Genomic DNA, 19,120 nt, shown 5'->3' on the forward strand with positions numbered 1-19,120 from the left:
CCAGATCAAATATAGGATTATTGATATGCAATTTATTTGACAGATGAAGACATTCCGTCAACGTATCTGAACAAGTGGGAAAGTGCTCTTGCAGCGCATGAACAGCAGCTTAAGAAGTGGGAGAAGGCCTGGGTATGTCCCTGTTTATACATATAACTCATGAGTATGCACCAGAGACCTGTTGCTAGAAGCTGGTTTAGTTTGAGTTTGGGGTAAGTTCATGATTGGTTTGGAAGTCACTAAAAGAGCTTCTCAGAGTCCACGGAAAGCTCTGCTCCAAGCAAGACCTGAGCCTAAAGTTTGGTTTACAAAACTCGGATATCACGCCACAACTCTAGTAAATTGAGCTGGATTCTAGCAACTGGTATCAGATGTACCTGTGTTAATTTAATGTGTATGAGTTGGTTTGACACAAAGTTATTAGTAATGTATTGAGTTTATATAACATTTTGCTGGATTCTCTCCAACAGGAAAGCTGTGGTGGTCATTAAAATGTGAAGATGGCAGACAATCGTCGTCTTTGTTTATTGAGGTTCTTCTGGACCAGGGGTTTGACTCAAAACCTCAAGTGGATGGCCAGGTTTGCCCTTGGAGCAAAATGGATGGGCTGTTACTTTGATTGGTGCCCCACAAGGCCTGGTTATGTTTTTATCAAAGCAAAGTTGATGATTGGAGATTGGAGATGGTGGATAGGCCTTTGAGGTTGTACAGGATATGATGAATGTTTACTTAATCTGTAAAGTGAAGCAGTGAAAATGTGTAGGAAACCGTAGAATGGAATAGGCCAAATGCATCTTAAAGATCCCATATCATGCTATTTTTCCCGTTTCGTAGTCCACCCTAAGGGTATTTGATAATAAGTGTTGTGCAACACCCATAGCATAATGGTTATAAAATATTATATAAAAGGAGAGGGACTTTTCTATAGCTAAAGACTGCAGGAATCAATCAAAATAACACTTTCGGCAAATATATGAGGTACCAATAGCACTGAATGTTAAAAGCTCTGAAAAGTCGATTTTACATGATATGGGACCTTTAATGGAAATTAAAGTAAGTGTAGAAAGTGTAATTTTTTTATCCACTTTTTGTTTCTGTAAAATTAAAAAGGCTCTACCTCCTAAATAAGATTGCATCTTACCAGTTTTGTGTTTCCCTTTTAGAAGAAGAGGAGGAAACATTCGTAGATTTCAGTTCTTTTACTTTAATTCTCTGGAGATGTGGACAAACGACTCACTCGTGAGACCACATATCCACTCAGAACATGCGAGCGCCTCCTGGTGGCACCAGCATATTACAGCATGCATTTTAACTCTTATTGTTTAACTGTGCCCATGGCGTTACTAGGGCTATAAGACGTCGTATGTACATACAGTGCAGTGATTTTCAATTATAATTAAGTAAAATAAAAAATATTGTGAAGGTGATTCAAATAAATTTTCCCACATTCAGAATGTCGAGTTTAAAATTTAAAGATTTTTGCAAGACATTTGTACGTGCATGTCAAGGCACGTGAAATCCAGGTATCTTATTTTTTTCTATAGTATTTACATGTTTTGTAAAGTAACAAACTGATATTAATAAAACGTTCCCTTGTGTGGCAAATAGAAAGTGCAGTGTCGCATAAAACAGGTTGTACAGCTCCCTCTAGTGACAAGTTACGGAATACTTTCCCATACAAATGTAATGAGTTTTTATTTTCACATAAACTTACTAAGCAAGCAAAACTTAATTATAAAATGTAACTGAATGCTAATTGCAACTAAATGATGCATGCAGTGTTGATATCCTGATGTGGACTGGACATAAGTGAGAAATGTACAGGGATTGTTTACGGTGCGGCGTCTCCAATAAAGTGTTCCTGCAATGAAGTGGTGGCTGTGCTTTGACAGGGGACAACAGGACAGGGGACAACAGGACAGGGGACAACAGGACACGGGACAGGGAAAACATGCATTTTCCCTTTTACTCTATCCGGCTCCATTTTTCCTTCAGTAATCAATATTTTATGAATTGAAGAAACACTTAACCATAACACAATAACTAACCCCAAACTGAAAAAATAACCCCTTCATTAGCCCAAGTAATAATTCTTATTAAACAATTGGTTAATTGTGATTTAAGTTGTTGAGGCTAATTTAAGGTATAGCTAGTGTATAAAGTGGTACCAAAACGTGAATTGTACTTGAATAAATAAACACAGGCTTCATTCACATTAATGAACATTGGGAATAAACCTGGACAAAACCCTAAACCAGCGGTGTCCAAAATATGGCCCGTGGGCCAAATGTGGTCCTAAGGCTTCTTGCTAAACGGGTCCAAACAACCAAAAGTTTTACCTTTTATTGGAAAGTTGGAAAGTTGGAAAAAATCTGCTATTATAACCTAAATAACAATGTTGATGTGATACAGCCTTATAAAAGGCGAGGATGCTCATCTAAACTATGTCAAATGAAACATTTCAAACATTTTTCTTCGTTGTTGTCTGTGGCCCTTCACTCTGTATACGTTTCAAAATGAGGCCCTGAGCTAAGTCTGGGACTAGAATTAGAACCACATCAGGACTAAAATGGGCTCAATTAAGACTAAGTGTGAATGCAATATGTACACATATTTGCAAAGAAAGGCACGTATTAAAAAAGTGAATGAAATATGAATAATGCAGCGTAACCTGACACCATTTTGGGATTTTGATCTTTTCTGTTTTGAAGAGACAGAACAATGGTATATTTGGGCATGTTAAGGTGCTAATTGCCAGTCGTAAAAAAAAAAAAAAATCTCAGAAAGGTAATTAGCAGCATCATTAATAAGTTATGAATTTTAGGAATAATCCTCATTTAACTAGCATTTCTTTTACCGTGGATATGGATCCATAAATAACATGGCTGCCCCTTTCAACCCACTACAAATGCTTTCATAGAAAACAAAGACGAGGAGGATATTAAACCCAGTACTTCACCATCGAAAGAATGTGTGGCACTTGAGCCTTAAAATTATGAACATTTCCCCTTATTCACAAACATATTCATCAATATGGAATAAGCCAGAGATCTCTATAGGAAAGAAAGCAGTGTTTTGGAAAGACAATACATTAGGAGACCTTCACAGAGATGAACTGTAGCTCTTCTTTAATGAGATGTGTGTTGAATACAACTTGACATGTAAGATAAGATAAGATAAGATAAGATAATCCTTTATTGTCCCACATGGGGAAATTTCATTGATGCAACGCAGGTAGATACGACTGTGTAACAAAAGCTTGGATTTAATGTGATTGAGAAAACATTTTTTGAATGCCAAGCTATTAGAATAACTAAGTATATTATGCTATAAGACAGAAAGATCTGAAGTGTGGGGTGCACGGTGGCCGCACCAACATTACATCATCTGGGTGGAGTCCTTCCCGTGTTACCAAGGGTTCTCTCCAGGTTCTCCGGCTTCCTCCCTCCGTCTACAGACACGCACGTGTTCTGTAAACGGACAACTGTAACTTTCCCCGAGTGAATGAATGTGAGAGCGAATTGCCTGCGATGGCCCCTGTCCAGGGTGTACCCCACCTAAGGCCCAAAGTCACCCGCGATACTAGAATATGAATGAAGAACGATTTTACAATTGAATGTGAAATGTGAACAGTTGGAGAAGAATCATCTGAGGCTAAAGGCAGATCAGACGCCATCAAAGCTACATCCTATGGGACAAAATAAAGAGATTTCATTTCATTTATTTGTTTATACAGGGAAAACCCAGTGAGAAAAGTTATCTTTTTCATGTGTACCCAGTTAAAACAACACAAAATAAACAACAAACATAGGATACTAAAACACAAATAAAACATCAATTAAATTAATCAATACTACGGAGCCCCGCAAGCAAAATATTATATTTTCACGAAAAAACTAAAACAAAAATATTCCTTTTTTTTTTTCTGTGAAAATATAATATTTTGCTGATGTCACTTGCGGGGCTCCGTACAATACACTAAAAGACATTTCAATATACAATCTGAGACACAATTATATAAAACAAGTGCATTTGAAGTTGGGGGACCCTTGTGCATTGTGGGACTGGCCTGTCCTACAGTGGGACCAGGCTTAGGTTTGCTATAATGTGATCAAAGTATGTTTGAAGGATTAAACAACGTGGAAAGTAAAATTCTATGCACAAGAATTGTGTCCATGTTAAAATTGGCCCTATAACATTGGAAAAGCTCGGAAAGACCAGGAATGTCTTTGTTCCTTTATCAGAGTGACTTATCATGTAATGGACTGGAAATGAAACTGTTCAAACTAAATGGGACAACTTTATTGTACACCGAAAAGCTAAATGAACAAAATTAAAACTTAAAACTCGAATAACACCCAGTCAACATAAGACAAGATTCCCCATTCCCGGTGCATGTTTAGTCCTGACTCTGGCACCAGCAGGAGGCCGGTCCATGTTTAGTCCTGACTCTGAGCACCAGCAGGACGCCAGTGCATGTTTAGTCCTGACTCTGGCACCAGCAGGAGGCCGGTCCATGTTTAGTCCTGACTCTGGCACCAGCAGGAGACCGGTCCATGTTTAGTCCTGACTCTGGCACCAGCAGGAGGCCGGTCCATGTTTAGTCCTGACTCTGGCACCAGCAGGAGGCCGGTCCATGTTTAGTCCTGACTCTGGCACCAGCAGGAGGCCGGTCCATGTTTAGTCCTGACTCTGGCACCAGCAGGAGGCCGGTCCATGTTTAGTCCTGACTCTGGCACCAGCAGGAGGCCGGTCCATGTTTAGTCCTGACTCTGGCACCAGCAGGAGGCCGGTCCATGTTGTTTAGTCCTGACTCTGGCACCAGCAGGAGGCCGGTCCATGTATAGTCCTGACTCTGGCACCAGCAGGAGGCCGGACTCAGAGTCTGAGATGGTTCATATGGCACTAACATGTCTGAGATGTTCTTTGGTGCTAGGCCGTGGAGAGACTTGTTCACAAGCAGAGCTGCTTTAAAGTCTATTCTCTGAGCCACAGGAGCCAGTGCAGAGACCTGAGAACAGGACTAATGTGATGGTACTTCCTGGTTCTAGTCAGGACTAATGTGATGGTACTTCCTGGTTCTAGTCAGGACTAATGTGATGGTACTTCCTGGTTCTAGTCAGGACTAATGTGATGGTACTTCCTGGTTCTAGTCAGGACTAATGTGATGGTACTTCCTGGTTCTAGTCAGGACCCGAGCAGCAGCGTTCTGGATGTACTGCAGCTGTTTTACAGCTCGTTTGGAGAGACCTGTGAGCAGCCGTTACAATAGTCTAATCTACAGGAGACAAACGCGTGGATAAGTCTCTCCAAATCAGGTTTAGACACTATATCTTTGGTTTTGGCAATGTTTTTTGGTAAATTGCTGCAGATGTTATTGATTTGACGTGGCTATTAAAGTTCAAGTCTGAGCCCATTATTACCCCCAGATTTCTAACTTGGTTTGTAGGTTTTAGGGCGAGACTGGAGGTGACCGCTAACACTTTCTCTTTGTTTCTGTGGACCAATTGCCCATTATCCCAAGAGGTTTTGTAGATTCCCCTACACAACTACACAACTTCTTTGGGATAATGTAGAAACCTTGAGGAGTTCCACAGTGAAGGAGAGATCCATCTCCCTCGGACGGACAGGCGGACACGCTTGAATTTGCAGATAGACTGTGGAACTGGAACCACTCAGGAGGAGAACAAGTTCTTTGAGGGAGATGAAGAACCGTTCTGTAGATTTCCCCAGGCAGTTGAGGATTATCTGGATACACATGTAATCGATGTGCCTGTTCCACTCCCCTCGGGGAAGTGGAAGAAAAATATGTGAACAGTAATTAACTGACAGAGTACGTGAAATGAAATATTACATTTTGATAATAGTGTTCAAGCTACCATACTTTCCCCCCAACACATCATCCAAACAGAGCTCTTCGCTCTCAAAATGCTGGACTTCAGGTGGTCCCAAGAGTCTCTAAAAGCACAGTAGGAGGTCGAGCGTTTAGCTACCAAGCTCCTGTGTTATGGAATCAGCTCCTGTCCATGTTAAAGAGGCCGACACAGTCTCTTCATTTAAGACAAGGCTTAAAACGTTCCTCTTTGAAATAGCTTATGGTCAGGCCAGTTAGGAACACAAATACAATTCTCCACACACAAGCTCCTCTGCCTGTTCATCCATGGCAGTGGGATCTCTTCTTCACTGTGGTTCTTCCCGAGGTTTCTACTTTCTCCAAAAGGGTATTGTAGTTTTTCCAAGAAGGAAGGTCTCAGGACAGGGGATGATGGGACATTTACTAATTTCCAATGAAAATTATTAATCTGTTATTTTTATGTCACCCTTCGAGGCAACTGCTTTTGTGATTTCAGCGCTGCAAAAACACATTTTATTTCATTCAAATTAATCAGAATTTGATGACGTCATAGTGTCCCACCCTATCAATGACGTCACTCACACCTCGCTCCTCACTCATATCTCCAGTAAAGACTAAAGACCTGCATCTCCCTCATGATTAATGTTATAATAGCATGATTTGTTATTATAATAATTATTATATAATAATGATAATGATAATAATAATAATTATTGTTGTTGTTATTGTGGTAGGCGATTTGTATCTTCAACTTGTAACTTGATATCAGGCCCATACGTCCTCTGTGTATGAGATGACATTGCAGTGCATAACAGGCTGTTATAGGGCTTTAGACAATATAAATCATTAAGTCATTTATAATAACCGGATGTTAGAGCTATTTACGTATGATTGGCTTGTTTATCAAATACCCAATATATCTGTGAGGCTATAAAGCTATCCATTGTTGTATGAATCACTAATTAAATGTGTAAGAGGTGAGTTTTCATAAGAATGGGGCAAAAATAAATCTTAGGGGTGTTTTTATTAAAATTAACGGTTTCCCTGCCCTACCAACAAAATTATAATGCCATCGAACAATTAAATGTTTTTTCTTTTGTGTTATTTGCACCATTTCTGCAATGATTTGAAAGCATTCTGAAGTGGCACCTGTCTGTGGAATGGACTCTTCCACTATTCAGCAAGCCTCCCTGAATGAGTCATCCAGCCGGCTCCTTATTGGACAAGAGCATGCCATCCCAAGGGATTGCCTTGCAGAGGCAGAAGGGCCTCGCTTCCATTCACAGAAACATTGGTATGCCAGCCTGCTTTTTCATTCACATAAAAGACTAAATATTGCGTGCGTCTTCGTGCTCTGCTCCCGTCTTCTGCCTTCTCGCCTCCTCGCTTCTGGAGGGAGATCCTGCGTGTTCTTCCCTGCCTGTCTTTGTGCCTTTGTGTCTGAGGAGAGAACGCAGTCGTGTTTTCCTTTTTTTCCTTGTTTGCCTGGCAGGAAGGAGATATGTTGGGAGGGACTGCAGTGCGAAATCTGCAGCAGGGTGAGAGCGGAAGCTGCTTATGAATGAGTGTCAGTCCTTCGCCTTCACTTGCTCCTGGACATTTGGACGTGAATGATGTCCGACTGTGTGCGCTCTGCTGCCGCGGAGACAAAGATGCTTAATAGACACTGTTTTTAAGGAGACTCATTGAGCCACCTGCCTGAGACTGTTTGTAGGCCTTGTTTTCTCTTTTCTCTCTCATTTCACATTGTAAGCAGGAGAATATGGAGCGCGCCTCAGTGTGTCTCATACGCACCTGAAATCTGCTTTTTGTTCTGCATCAAACATGGTAAATTACCAATCCAGTCAAATGTAACTTAAACAGATGATGTTAGAATAAATAGATCATTGACAGTTGTAATAAAGCAGCGCGTATAATAAGCAACTTATAACACATTTAATTCATAGGCTGTATGTATGCACTGTATAAATTAAACTAAATCAGTCACATTTGGTTTAAGTAAAACGTAGATAGAATCATATTTTCTCATTAGTCTACTAGAATTTTTATTTTGCCTAATTAAGATTAGATATTTTTTGTTATCATTGACTGGTATTTCTCTAGGTTTCTTTTTTCTTCTGCAAATAGAATTTAATTGGATTCTAAAAATGACTTAAATTAAATATCAGACTGGGGGATTCAAAAATTGATTGGTTCCAGTATGCTTTAAGTGGGAGGTTTTCTTTCTCCTTCCAACAGGAAGTGATTTGCAGTGCTCAGCAAGCCTTTTGTTGAGAAGGTTTTCTCAGATCAGTGAGTCATGCTTTAGCTCTGAGCCGACAGGCAGGCAGCAGTCAGCACACAGTATATGCTCTTCCCTCAGTGTCCATGATCAGCCACATTCAACCTGTTCTCTTCTTTTGACTTTGGATTTTAAAGGCGACAGATTATCATCAGAAATCCAAGCGCTGCACAACACTGGCAGCCTTCTACAGACCTTTTTCCATCCAGCACATTCTTAGTGCTGTTTTTCAATGGATTGTTTCTTTGACAGGTTGGATCGCACCTCTGGATTTGACTAGAAACAGGTTGGACTCTGGTGCTAGAAGAAAACGCTGGCTCAACCCAGTCATCGCTGTATCATCCGGAGAGAAAAATAGAGTTAGAGTTGTCCTGTGATTGCTCCAAGGCTTTCGTTACCTCCACCACCGTTGCTGCTGCTATGTTACATGGGAGGCTAATCAGCCGAGCTCAGCCGCGTCTGCCAGCTCACTTGTGAAAGAGGCAGGCTGTGTGCACTGTGTGAGAGAGGAGGAGAGAGCTAGAGAGAGAAGGGCATGCTTCACCGTACCAAATACAACCGCTTCAGGAATGAGTCAGTAACATCTGTCGATGATCTTCTTCACGGGCTGTCCATGAACCCCAAGGTCTCGGCCAGTCCCCAGCCTGCAGCCGAGACATCTTACACACCCCCATCTGAGGTCCAGCCCACCAGTGCGAGCAGCACCGTCACCGGCCACGGCTCCGACCACCTGGAGGATGGAGGCACCACTCTGTGCACACTCATCAACAAGGTGTCAAACCTAAAATTCACTAATTCCGGCAGCTTGCTGGGCATCAAGGGTTTGCCCTCGGCTGTCAAGGACTTGGCTGTGTCTAAGCTGCAGGGGGGTGGGGGATCGGGCTCAGGCAGCTCCAGTGGCTCAGGCCCCACTGTGACAACAACAGCAGCAGTAGCAGCCTCTTGGGTGGGAGCCACTCAGTGCATTTCCCAGTCATCCCCCTGCTCTCAGCTAGAGACGGTGGTCAACATGAGCAAGAAGAGCCGAGTGGACGAGCTACAGCCTGGAACTGAGGACTGGAATCCAGGTGGAGGGGGACTGGTCAGTAAACCCTCCAGAGGATGGCTGCACTCCAGTGAGAAGATCTCAGGCCCAGGAGTTACATACATTGTTAAGGTTGGTAGTTTTGACGTGACTCATATGTTAGTCTTGTGTTTCGCAGCGTGTTATTTAGTGTTTAGGTCTATAAATAGATTAAAGAACACGGATGACATTTTTATTTATGTAGATAAACGATAAAACAGGATTGTGTCAACTATCGCACGGATGTTATTTGCAAAAACGATCCGTTCAGTGATGCCTTTTGTAACCATGGAGATGTGTAAATTGTTTACATCCATGAGTTAGTTTATCACTCCATCATTACATTATTATGTCTAAGGCTCTGTGTACAAACACTATTCTTCATGTTTTAAAAGAGCCTGGATTGGCTGAGAACTAAAAGAGCTGTGAATGTCATCATGCTAGAAATGAGTCACAAGTGAGGAGTGATGATGCTCCTGACAGTGTGAAGTGAATGAAGGTAGAGGACGGAACAAACCATATCAGTTATAACCACAAAAGATATCTCACATGTTGGATTATTTCTGATATGACACAAAAGCAACAAAGCGTTGGGCATCAGCTGAAATATGTTGTGACTGTGATGACCGTCATGTGACACCTACTAACTTGCCCAAACAAAGCCGCTAGTGTTTGTGACAGACGTGACATTCCATTAACTGCATTTAGGCCGAGAGCACTTATTTGTCCCATCAATGCTAGTAAAAGCCTGTACGCTGTGAGAGGCAATGTGGGCCCCGTCTGCTGCCCCCAACCCCTGGCTCGTACTGGGGTCTGGCGCCTGCTCCACAGCCAATGCAATGATTAATTTGGATCATGTGGTAACTCCTCACACATCATGCTCTATCGCTCTAGAGACATTGACATTGACCCTGTTTACTCTGACAATGTTGTTTACCACTGTGTTAACACTGAAGGGAGCACTGGATATGATGAATTAATAATAATAATAATAATAATAATAATAACTTTTATTTATATAGCGCTAATTAGTCCAGTCATAGTGTATTTAGTATATATTTAATTGCATAATGTATCATAAAACTGTATGATTTTGGGAGAAGGATACTCTTTAAGCCACATGGAAGAAACAGAACAGATTTACTAAACAATAACACGTATCCTCAGTTTCTCCCAGTGACAAAAGGGCCATAACATTTGTGTGATTGACTAGAATAGTGACGTAGTGAAAATGGACCGTGCGGATGAGTGCGTTTTGATCGCTGACACTACTATAAGTGCGATGGCTGTACTGACATAACCACGTCAGCACTAAATGTTCCTAATATTAATCACAGGAGGTGTTTTAATGTCATGAGTAGATGCTGTGATGTGAGTCTACGCTTGCCTCAGGTGTCACCACATTCATCATGAAGCAGCTTTTCATCTCTATTCATGTTATTTCCCAGGTTAGGGCGCGGGCTGTCACTGATATGGAGCTGATGTATTTTGTGTTTACATCTTTGTTCCAGTATTTGGGCTGTATAGAGGTCCTGCGGTCAATGAGATCTCTGGATTTCAATACAAGGTCACAAATCACAAGGTGTGTTTTGAAATTTTTGTGTTTTTCAGTTTATTACATTAACTACATGCTTTGAAAAATAGTTGAAACGGGCTTAAACATGATTGGTGTATGGTGTATTTGTAATTGTGTATTGTGTTGGGTCCGTATTTAACGGTATAATCTTTGGTATCTTGTGCAGTTTTTTCTTCTTCATTCCCAGCGAACACATTTTGATAAAACAAGCATTGCTGTTGTTATATCATACATTTACCAGAAACCTCACCATGCAGAAAGGCTTCCTGAGCATGGGATGGGGCCTGTCATGTCCACTTTTATGCTTGACTTCCTGTAGTGAGTGCACTGGGAACGTTAGAAGTTCGATAGCCAAACACACGGTTATAACTGTTGTGTAAACCTTGAATGAACAGTCACACATAGTCATCAGCTTTCTAAATTCATTTTAATTGCTGAAAAGATATTGCGTGGGTGTGTAGCTGTTATACAGATGTTAAAACTGCATTTAGATAATTTTATGCAGGAAGCATGCAGGAAAATACAATCAAATATGGCATCTTTTGTTCAAATTAAATAATCTTACCATAATGTTTAAAAGGATTTGTATGTGGTCCTCACCCTCTCTTGTCCTCCCTTCAGGGAGGCCATCAGCTTGGTGTGTGAGGCTGTTCCTGGGACCAAAGGAGCTTTGCGCAAACGAAAGGTACGTGGATTGACACAGATACAGAAGGTATTAGATGGAAACTTACACAAAATAATGATGCTTCATTTGGTGCTAGAGTTTATAAGATTATTTTTTTATGAATACAATTGATAGAAAGGGAGGAAAATGCATAAGATATTAATTTACCCTTCTTGCTTCTATATATAGCACCCTTGTGTAAGTTATTTCTCCTCCCTTTGTGTAAAAGGAGAGAAAACAAAGACAGCAAGAGGTTGTGCTTGAAGAGGGCCGAGGCTGTGCGAGAGGAAAGCGCTGAAGGTATAGGGCTGTATGTGTGTGGGCGCCGCTCCAGCCTGCGATGCCTTGCACACCGCTCCAATGCTTAGTGACTCATGTAGTGCATAATATCTGTAATCAGAGAGCTGGTCGCTGTGTTGCTGTGCTCATACGTGGAGTGCCTATGTGGGAAAGGAAACCAAGCATTTCGACGTAAAGAGCTTGTTCAAATGTTATGGAAGCGCACGCAGAATCAAACCTCGTGCATAATAGTTTTCCCCTGATGATTGTGATGCTTGATTTTACATTGGAGGCATAAGAAAACATGAATGGTTCTTGTGTTCTGTCTGCAGTTTTCAGATAACCTATATCGTTTTCTGTTTCTTTGTCTTCCAATTCTTTTTTTGCCCAGCCGCCATCGAAGGCATTATCCAGTATTTTGGGGAAAAGCAACTTACAGTTTGCCGGCATGTCCATCAATCTAAACATTTCCACCAGTAGCCTGAATCTAATGACCCCTGACTGCAAACAGGTCAGCATCTTTATACCGCCAAGATTGTTGAATATGTGACGTCATCCGTGTTTTCACCAGACGCTTCAGTCATTCTGATTATTAGCACTGTTGATTTTTCGTGTCATACGGTAAATATAAAACAGCACCACTTTGATGAATGAAAATCTATGTGTCGTTCCTCATTTGACCAGCAGATGCTGCTACAGTCACAATGTCAGAAATGATTTTGTCAGTCGCGTGTGTGTGAATTGTATTGATCACTTTTCTATCACTGTTGACAGATCATTGCCAATCACCACATGCAGTCAATCTCTTTTGCATCCGGGGGAGACCCAGTAAGTTAGTCCAGTGTAAAAAAGTTAGAATACACCTTTGTAGTGCTAATTATCAGTGAAATGTGTTGTGTTCTTCTTGTAGGAAACAACAGATTATGTTGCTTATGTAGCAAAGGATCCAGTCAACAGAAGAGGTAGCAGTTCAATGGATGATTATGTCTGTTAGGAATAGGGCTGCAACAAGTAAATCAATGAATCACAACTATTATTATTATACGATTATCAAAATACTCGTTGACTAATTCAGTAATTGAATAATCATTTGTGTGCGAAAATGTGGAAACGCAGTGTTTTTGTCCATAAAGTGCTCCACCAGGATCCTCACCTCAGCTTCATCAAATTTTGTCATCGTCCTAAACAACTAATCGATTAATGGAGAGAACAATCGCTTGAATAATCGATTATCAAAATGATTGCTAGTTGCAGCCTTAGTCAGGATTAATGTTCCGGCCGGTGTATGTAACGTATGTGCTGATTAAAGCGTGCCACATCCTGGAGTGTGCGGACGGACTGGCCCAGGACGTCATCAGCACCATCGGTCAGGCCTTTGACCTGCGCTTTCAGCAGTACCTGCAGTGTCCTCCAAACAAGATGTCCTCCACACAAGACAGGTGAGCTGAGAATAACACCCACCACATGCAGTGCCACACAAATGAACCTCCTGCTCGAGCCAGTAGCAGCTCAGGGCCAACGTTGTCTTTGTTGTAGTTGTGTCTGAACGTGTGTTTGTGAATGTTTGGTGCAAAAAAGGTGCAAACGAATCCTGCTACAGTACATTTTGTTGCTTAATGGTTGAGTTAATGAGTTCATTTTGACACATCTATTTTAGTCTTATTTTTTTGACCACAATTCAAGTTTTATTCTGAATTCTGTCAAATTAATTTTACTTTCAGTCTGGTTTTAATTGACAAAAAGCTCACGTTCATTTTGTCGTCACTATCTTTAATAGTTTTAGCCAACCAGAATAGACATATTTTATTTTAACGATGATAATTGTATTGCATTTCTTCATTAACATGTGTTCGTTTGATGCGGAGTTTCTTTCTGCTCTGGTTTGGTGGAACTTGGACTCCACTTTAGCTGAGTTTTTATTATTCACCAAAAATTGTAGTTCTTTAGTTGACAAAAATGTCTACTTTTAGTCATAGTTTCAATTGACAAAAATGTATTTAATTTTAGTCATAGTTTTAGTCTTGATCTTGAACATGTCTACAAAAAGTGTTTGGCCTTTCACTGTCATCATCTACATAAAGTGTCATACTTCCAGAGTATTAAACATGGACGAGTTGCCGTGGACTGAAGAAGAGGAGGAGTCAGCAGATCACCCATACTATAACAACATCCCTGGTAAAATGCCACCGCCCGGAGGCTTTATTGATTCCCGACTGGCCAATCAGAACACAGCGAATGATGGCGCCCAGGTATATTACGTTTACTGCAAACTATTTGGCGACACTGTTGGATTTGAAACTGATTGTTTGACTTTCTACTGATTTGTGCCTGGCAGAGTCTCGGAGCTGTCGATCAGACCTACTATCAGGGACGGCACTGTGGGGAAAACTGGGGAGACGAGAAAAAGCCTATTTTCATACAACAAGGTAAAGATATGGGTTTAAACATGACCCATAACGATTGTTCAGAATCCAGAGAAACCGATAAGCTCTGCCGAGGCTTTCTGACCGATACGTGGGGCCCATTTGGATTATTTTCCTGTAATTATATAATTTCAAATTGGATAAGAAAGCAGTGTTAGGTTTTGTGCATCTGCAGTGTCTGTCTTTGCTCTAAACCAGGGGTGTCCAAACTTTTCCCACTGAGGGCCACATTTTGAAACTTATATGGAGCAGAGGGCCACAAACAACCCGACAATGTTGAATTTGAAAGGGAATACTTAAAAATGTTGCATTTGGCATTGTTCATTGAGCCTCCAAACCTTTAATAATACTTGGAACATTAATTATAGGTTGTTATCACATAAAAATGCTTGAATTTTGTTGTTGTTTGGACCAACTTAGCAGGAAGCCGGAGGGCCAACAAAAATGGATCTGCATGCCGCATTTGGCCCCTGAGCCGTAGTTTGGACATGCCTGCTCTAAACTGGGGGGGGGGCCCAATTGTTGGAACCGTGACCGACTCATGTACGATTGCGCTGCATTTCCATTCAGTCTGTATGGAAAAAGTGACTCTGTGGCTACACGTCTGTTAACCGTTGCTTTTGTCTGCATCTACATTTGAAGGCTCCTTTGATATCATCGGTTTGCCTGACAATAAAGGTCAGTCTGCGAACGCGGGCGAAATGCCAACGTACGTGAACACGCAGCAGATCGACGCACAGGTGCTGGCAGCGCTGCACGCGGAGGCAGAAGGTGTCCCCAAGGGCAACTTTGCGACTGGAGCCAAAGATAGTCCTCCCAAAGACCTTTTCGACATGAGTAAGTCACAGATGGTTTCACCTCTGAGCCACGTGCACTGTATTTAGATTTGACTTGCCGATGCACATTTGGAGTTCTAAAATAATAAGGGTTTCCCAACTATTGTTTCCCCCTTTTTCTCTCTTTAACTTTGGCCCTGTTAATTGTACGTTATCTACGGAGATCAATATGGCAATGTAATTATACTTCAGGAACATTAATGCTCGGTGTAGGAGGTTCCTAACGATGTAACACACGGTAATTATATTGTGTTAATTTAGGGACTCTTTCACATGCTTCCGGCTTGAACAGGGCTTAACGTTCCCGCTTTTTTAAACGTACAGTCCGCTTTGGTAATGGCAAATGTAGTTGCTCGACTGCCAAAGTATCAGGTATTGTAGGGAGTTAATGAAAAAGTTAAGAATAAGAATTGAACAGTGCACAGTGGGTTCTGCTTGTCTTCACTGGTGGAACGTAACACAGTACAAAAGTAAATGGACTGCACTTTTACAGTCGATATTTTTTACTTTTACTTCAACTTTGAGAGCAGGTATCTGTACTTTCTACTCCACTACCTTTTTTGCATGTTTATGGAGACATGTTGCCTCCCGCCATCTTTGAGCCAACAGAAATAAACAGATAAAATAGATAAATAATAGATACAAATCTGTCATAACTATCAAGATCACAATTTGATGCTTTACTACTTTCCAAAATCTGTGTGAGTTACCTTTACTTTTTACTCCTAAAATAGATTTAAAAATGTGTATTTCAATACTTTTATTGTAATATTTTTTGCTCCCGTAACTGTACTTTTGCACCAAGTACCAAAAAGCAGGACTGATTCAACACACAATTTTCCACAATCTGGCATTAAACTTATCTAGTGTGTGTCGTTACCTAGTCAGAGCTGTGGAGAGGCGACCCCGCTCACAGTTTGATTGGCTGCATGTTTTACAAGGCATTTTTCTAGCAATACAAACACATAAATGAAAAAATGCAAGATCGACAAGTTTAATGCAATACGGTGGTACATTCCAGATACAGCTCTGAATAATAAGCGGATTGTGACAGACGTGCCACCTCAATAGTTACATCTCGCACGTTCCAATTGCTCCGAAAAGTTATTACATGGTAAAGTTTTGTAACATGAATCGAGGCTAATTCACTCCATCCACCCGCATTATGCACGCGCAGCTAAAATACTGTTTACGTCCGTTTATTGATTGTTCTTTCCATTGACCTTCTGATCCCAGAGCCGTTCGAGGATGCCATTCATTCCCAGTCACACTCGCCATCCCAGGCTCCACCCCAGTCCCAGGTTACTGGCCTCTACAAGGCTGCGTCAGTGGACAATTCCAGCCCACTTCTTGTTCGTGCGGTGGGCTTTCGGGCACAAGAGGAGCTGGAGGAAAAGCCCTGGTACCATGGCAAAATGAGTCGCCGCGATGCTGAGAAATTACTGAAGGAAGATGGGGACTTTCTCGTTCGGAAAAGCACTACAAACACAGGGTCCTACGTACTGACCGGGATGCACAATGGACTTGCAAAGCACCTGCTGCTGGTGGACCCCGAAGGAACGGTAAAGGCCTGCGTCATGACTAAAATGTGCTGAAATAAGCCTTGTCTATGAATAACGACAACGTACATCTTTTTTCTTTCAGGTACGGACAAAAGATCACGTGTTTGACAGCATAAGCCACCTTATTGGACATCACCGTGACAACAATCTGCCAATCGTGTCAGCTGGGAGTGAACTCTGTCTCCTGCTGCCAGTGGAGAGAAAACAGTGATGCTTGCAATGGATGATGGTCAAAAGGTACCATCTGGAAACTTGAATACAAAACATTACTGGTCAACGCTATCTTTACTGGAAGTCCTGAAAGACCCAAGAAAGATTTGTTAAATTATTTATAGAACTGTTATTATTTTGTTGTGATTACTGAAATGCTATATTTTTTGAAAAGATAGATACATTTGGACATAATATATTGATTTGGTGTTTTAACAGATTAAAAAGACAACTGTTCTTGTAGTTAAAGGGCAAATTATGCCTCAAAGAGGCGATTACAAAAGTATTTTAGAATAAAAATCCAAAACTTTAGTTTTGTCTGTCAAGCACAACCATATTTCTACAGGTACTGCTGGCTCTATTTGAGGAATACTTAAAAACAGCTCATAAACTAAGCTGTATATGTCCAAATACTTTAGTATAAAAGTTCTTTAACATATTGGTTAAAAGGTTAGATATTGAGGTCAGCTTTCGTGAGGAAGAAAAGAGCTGAATGTGTTTGCTTTGCAGTAGTCGCAGTGTTTGGGTGCAACAGATGTCCCATAGTGCTGTCTATGGCTTTAAAGAGCAACATTTTTATCCAGTATTTCCTGTGCCACTGCAGTCGCATGACTTACAATCAGCTGTTCTTGTGGACATTGTTCGTAGATCTTGATGCCCCTTTAGTTGAAAGCGGTGGTCGTGTATGCTAAAAAATGGCTTTTGAACAGTGACCATTTTCAACTGAGTTTTATCTGGATTTCTATTTTACTGTGTAGTCAATGATTAGTTCAGGGCTTCAGTCATGCGATGGACATCGGTCTTAATTGACTTTTCTGCCTTTGTTGAGAATAGTTAATAGTTATAATTTCAATGCTCACAATAAAATAGCACAATCAAAAAGTTAAGTTAAGATAGATGGTCCATCTATCTCACAAATCTAAGGTTGATGTTCTGCCAATATCACTATTATCAAGAAACCAAGAAACATACATTTCAATTTGTTTTATAGCTGTGAAATACTTTTGTGCTTATCCACAGACTTGATTAGTCAGATTAAGGTAAGTACCAACATTGTAACGAAAAAATGCATTAATTGAAAGTACAAGCATTGGACTTTCTTCTAAATACTATCAAATGTTTGATTAAGAGAATGTTATTACTCCAATGGAAACCAAATCAATAGGGCATTGTATTTTATATGCACCGGACCACTTCAGAACCAAAATCAGCATGAGTTTGATGAGTTTGATGAGACAGATGCAATGTAATATACGTGCCTGTATTTTGCTGCAAGAGGGAGTGTACAGGACCATTCATCTTAGAATATTTAACTCAATTATTTATAGACATTTATCTTCCTTTTGAGCTCTTGTGTCACAGTTTGCTTCTCAGGGTGTTTTTGATTGGAAAAGTGGAAGACGATACAAAAAAATCACTAAACGTTTTGTTAATAAGCTGTTTAATTTATGAAATATGTGCCAACTGATATTATGGTTACTTTAGAAAACACAAAGAATAACAAGGCATTTTCCCACATTTCTGTTCATAAAATGTGCCTTTTTGTACCAATGGTGTTTTGAGTTGTTTTTTGTTTTTTTTTAAAGTGCAATAGCTGATCTTTAATGGGGCATGCCTGTTCATTTGGTTGTGTTTTGCCCGTGCTGCGTGTTGCTGCTTGACACTACTGTTTGCTCCTGTCTCTCCCTCCCTATTCTATATTCTAAATGTATCATTTTCCGAATCTAAATATAATTTTTGTCAAATAAACTCACACAAATGCTCGCTATTTTGGAAGTAGAGAAAAATAAAAGGAATCAGAGGTCCAAATGATGTTTACATTTTTAATCTTTCAGTTCAGTCCTCATTATGTATGGCTGTCAGCAATAAAACCTTAAATGTCCAGAATTTCAAGTGTTTTATGTGCCAAAAACAGTAACTCAGTCTATAATTGTATGTAGTTTAGTTGTCTTTCCAGTTAGTGACACGAGATGGCACTGTTGTGCAAGACATGGCAATCCAAGGTCATGATGCAGAGTCTGGCACAGAAACAAAAGCATTGCCTTTTAATATAGGGCAGTTTTCGAAGTTGTTTAAGTGTTTTTGGGAGACATGACCCTAGAATATAACTACTTTACTCATTATATAATACGTGTCCTATAAATACAGTATCTGTGGCTTTGGTCATTATACCTGGTTGCAGTTGAAAATCATTCTGGTAGAATAATTAACATTTCCATACAATACATATTGGTAATCCCACACGCTTTAGTCACATGCTGCATTCACAACATTGCTTTGTTTATACATTTTTTCACGAGTCTACAAACGTATATTTATGCCACACTGAATCCTGGTATAATGGTAATACTTTCTACTAATGGTCAGCAGAT

General features: G+C 40.6%; 1 protein-coding gene across 2 annotated transcripts; it reads left to right on the top strand.

The window, feature by feature from the left end:
• The first annotated feature begins 7,925 nt into the window (after positions 1 to 7,925).
• shc3 (SHC (Src homology 2 domain containing) transforming protein 3) lies at positions 7,926 to 18,635 on the top strand. 2 transcript variants are annotated; one of them, XM_072453204.1, is made up of 12 exons: positions 7,926 to 9,291; positions 10,710 to 10,780; positions 11,396 to 11,459; positions 12,109 to 12,228; positions 12,492 to 12,545; positions 12,628 to 12,679; positions 13,027 to 13,156; positions 13,813 to 13,966; positions 14,053 to 14,143; positions 14,783 to 14,977; positions 16,213 to 16,538; positions 16,621 to 18,635. In XM_072453204.1, the coding sequence occupies exons 1-12, from the start codon at positions 8,671 to 8,673 to the stop codon at positions 16,747 to 16,749; spliced, it is 2,007 nt and encodes a 668-aa protein (XP_072309305.1). In that variant the 5' UTR covers positions 7,926 to 8,670; the 3' UTR covers positions 16,750 to 18,635. The 2 variants fall into 2 exon arrangements, with proteins under 2 accessions (XP_072309305.1, XP_072309306.1); XM_072453205.1 differs by having other exon boundaries at positions 14,074 to 14,143.
• Positions 18,636 to 19,120: the final 485 nt, after the last annotated feature.

This window comes from Eucyclogobius newberryi, unplaced genomic scaffold (genome assembly GCF_026437365.1).
Source record: "Eucyclogobius newberryi isolate DKJ021-1_F unplaced genomic scaffold, fEucNew1.0.hap1 SCAF_2, whole genome shotgun sequence".
Taxonomy (NCBI): Eukaryota; Metazoa; Chordata; class Actinopteri; order Gobiiformes; family Gobiidae; genus Eucyclogobius; species Eucyclogobius newberryi.

Coding starts and splice junctions, on each gene's coding strand:
- shc3 (XM_072453204.1), top strand. CDS start 8,671: ATGCTTCACCGTACCAAATACAACCGCTTCAGGAATGAGTCAGTAACA. Junction 11,460..12,108: donor GAGCTTTGCGCAAACGAAAG/GTACGTGGATTG, acceptor TTTTTTGCCCAG/CCGCCATCGAAGGCATTATC. Junction 12,546..12,627: donor TTGCATCCGGGGGAGACCCA/GTAAGTTAGTCC, acceptor TTCTTCTTGTAG/GAAACAACAGATTATGTTGC.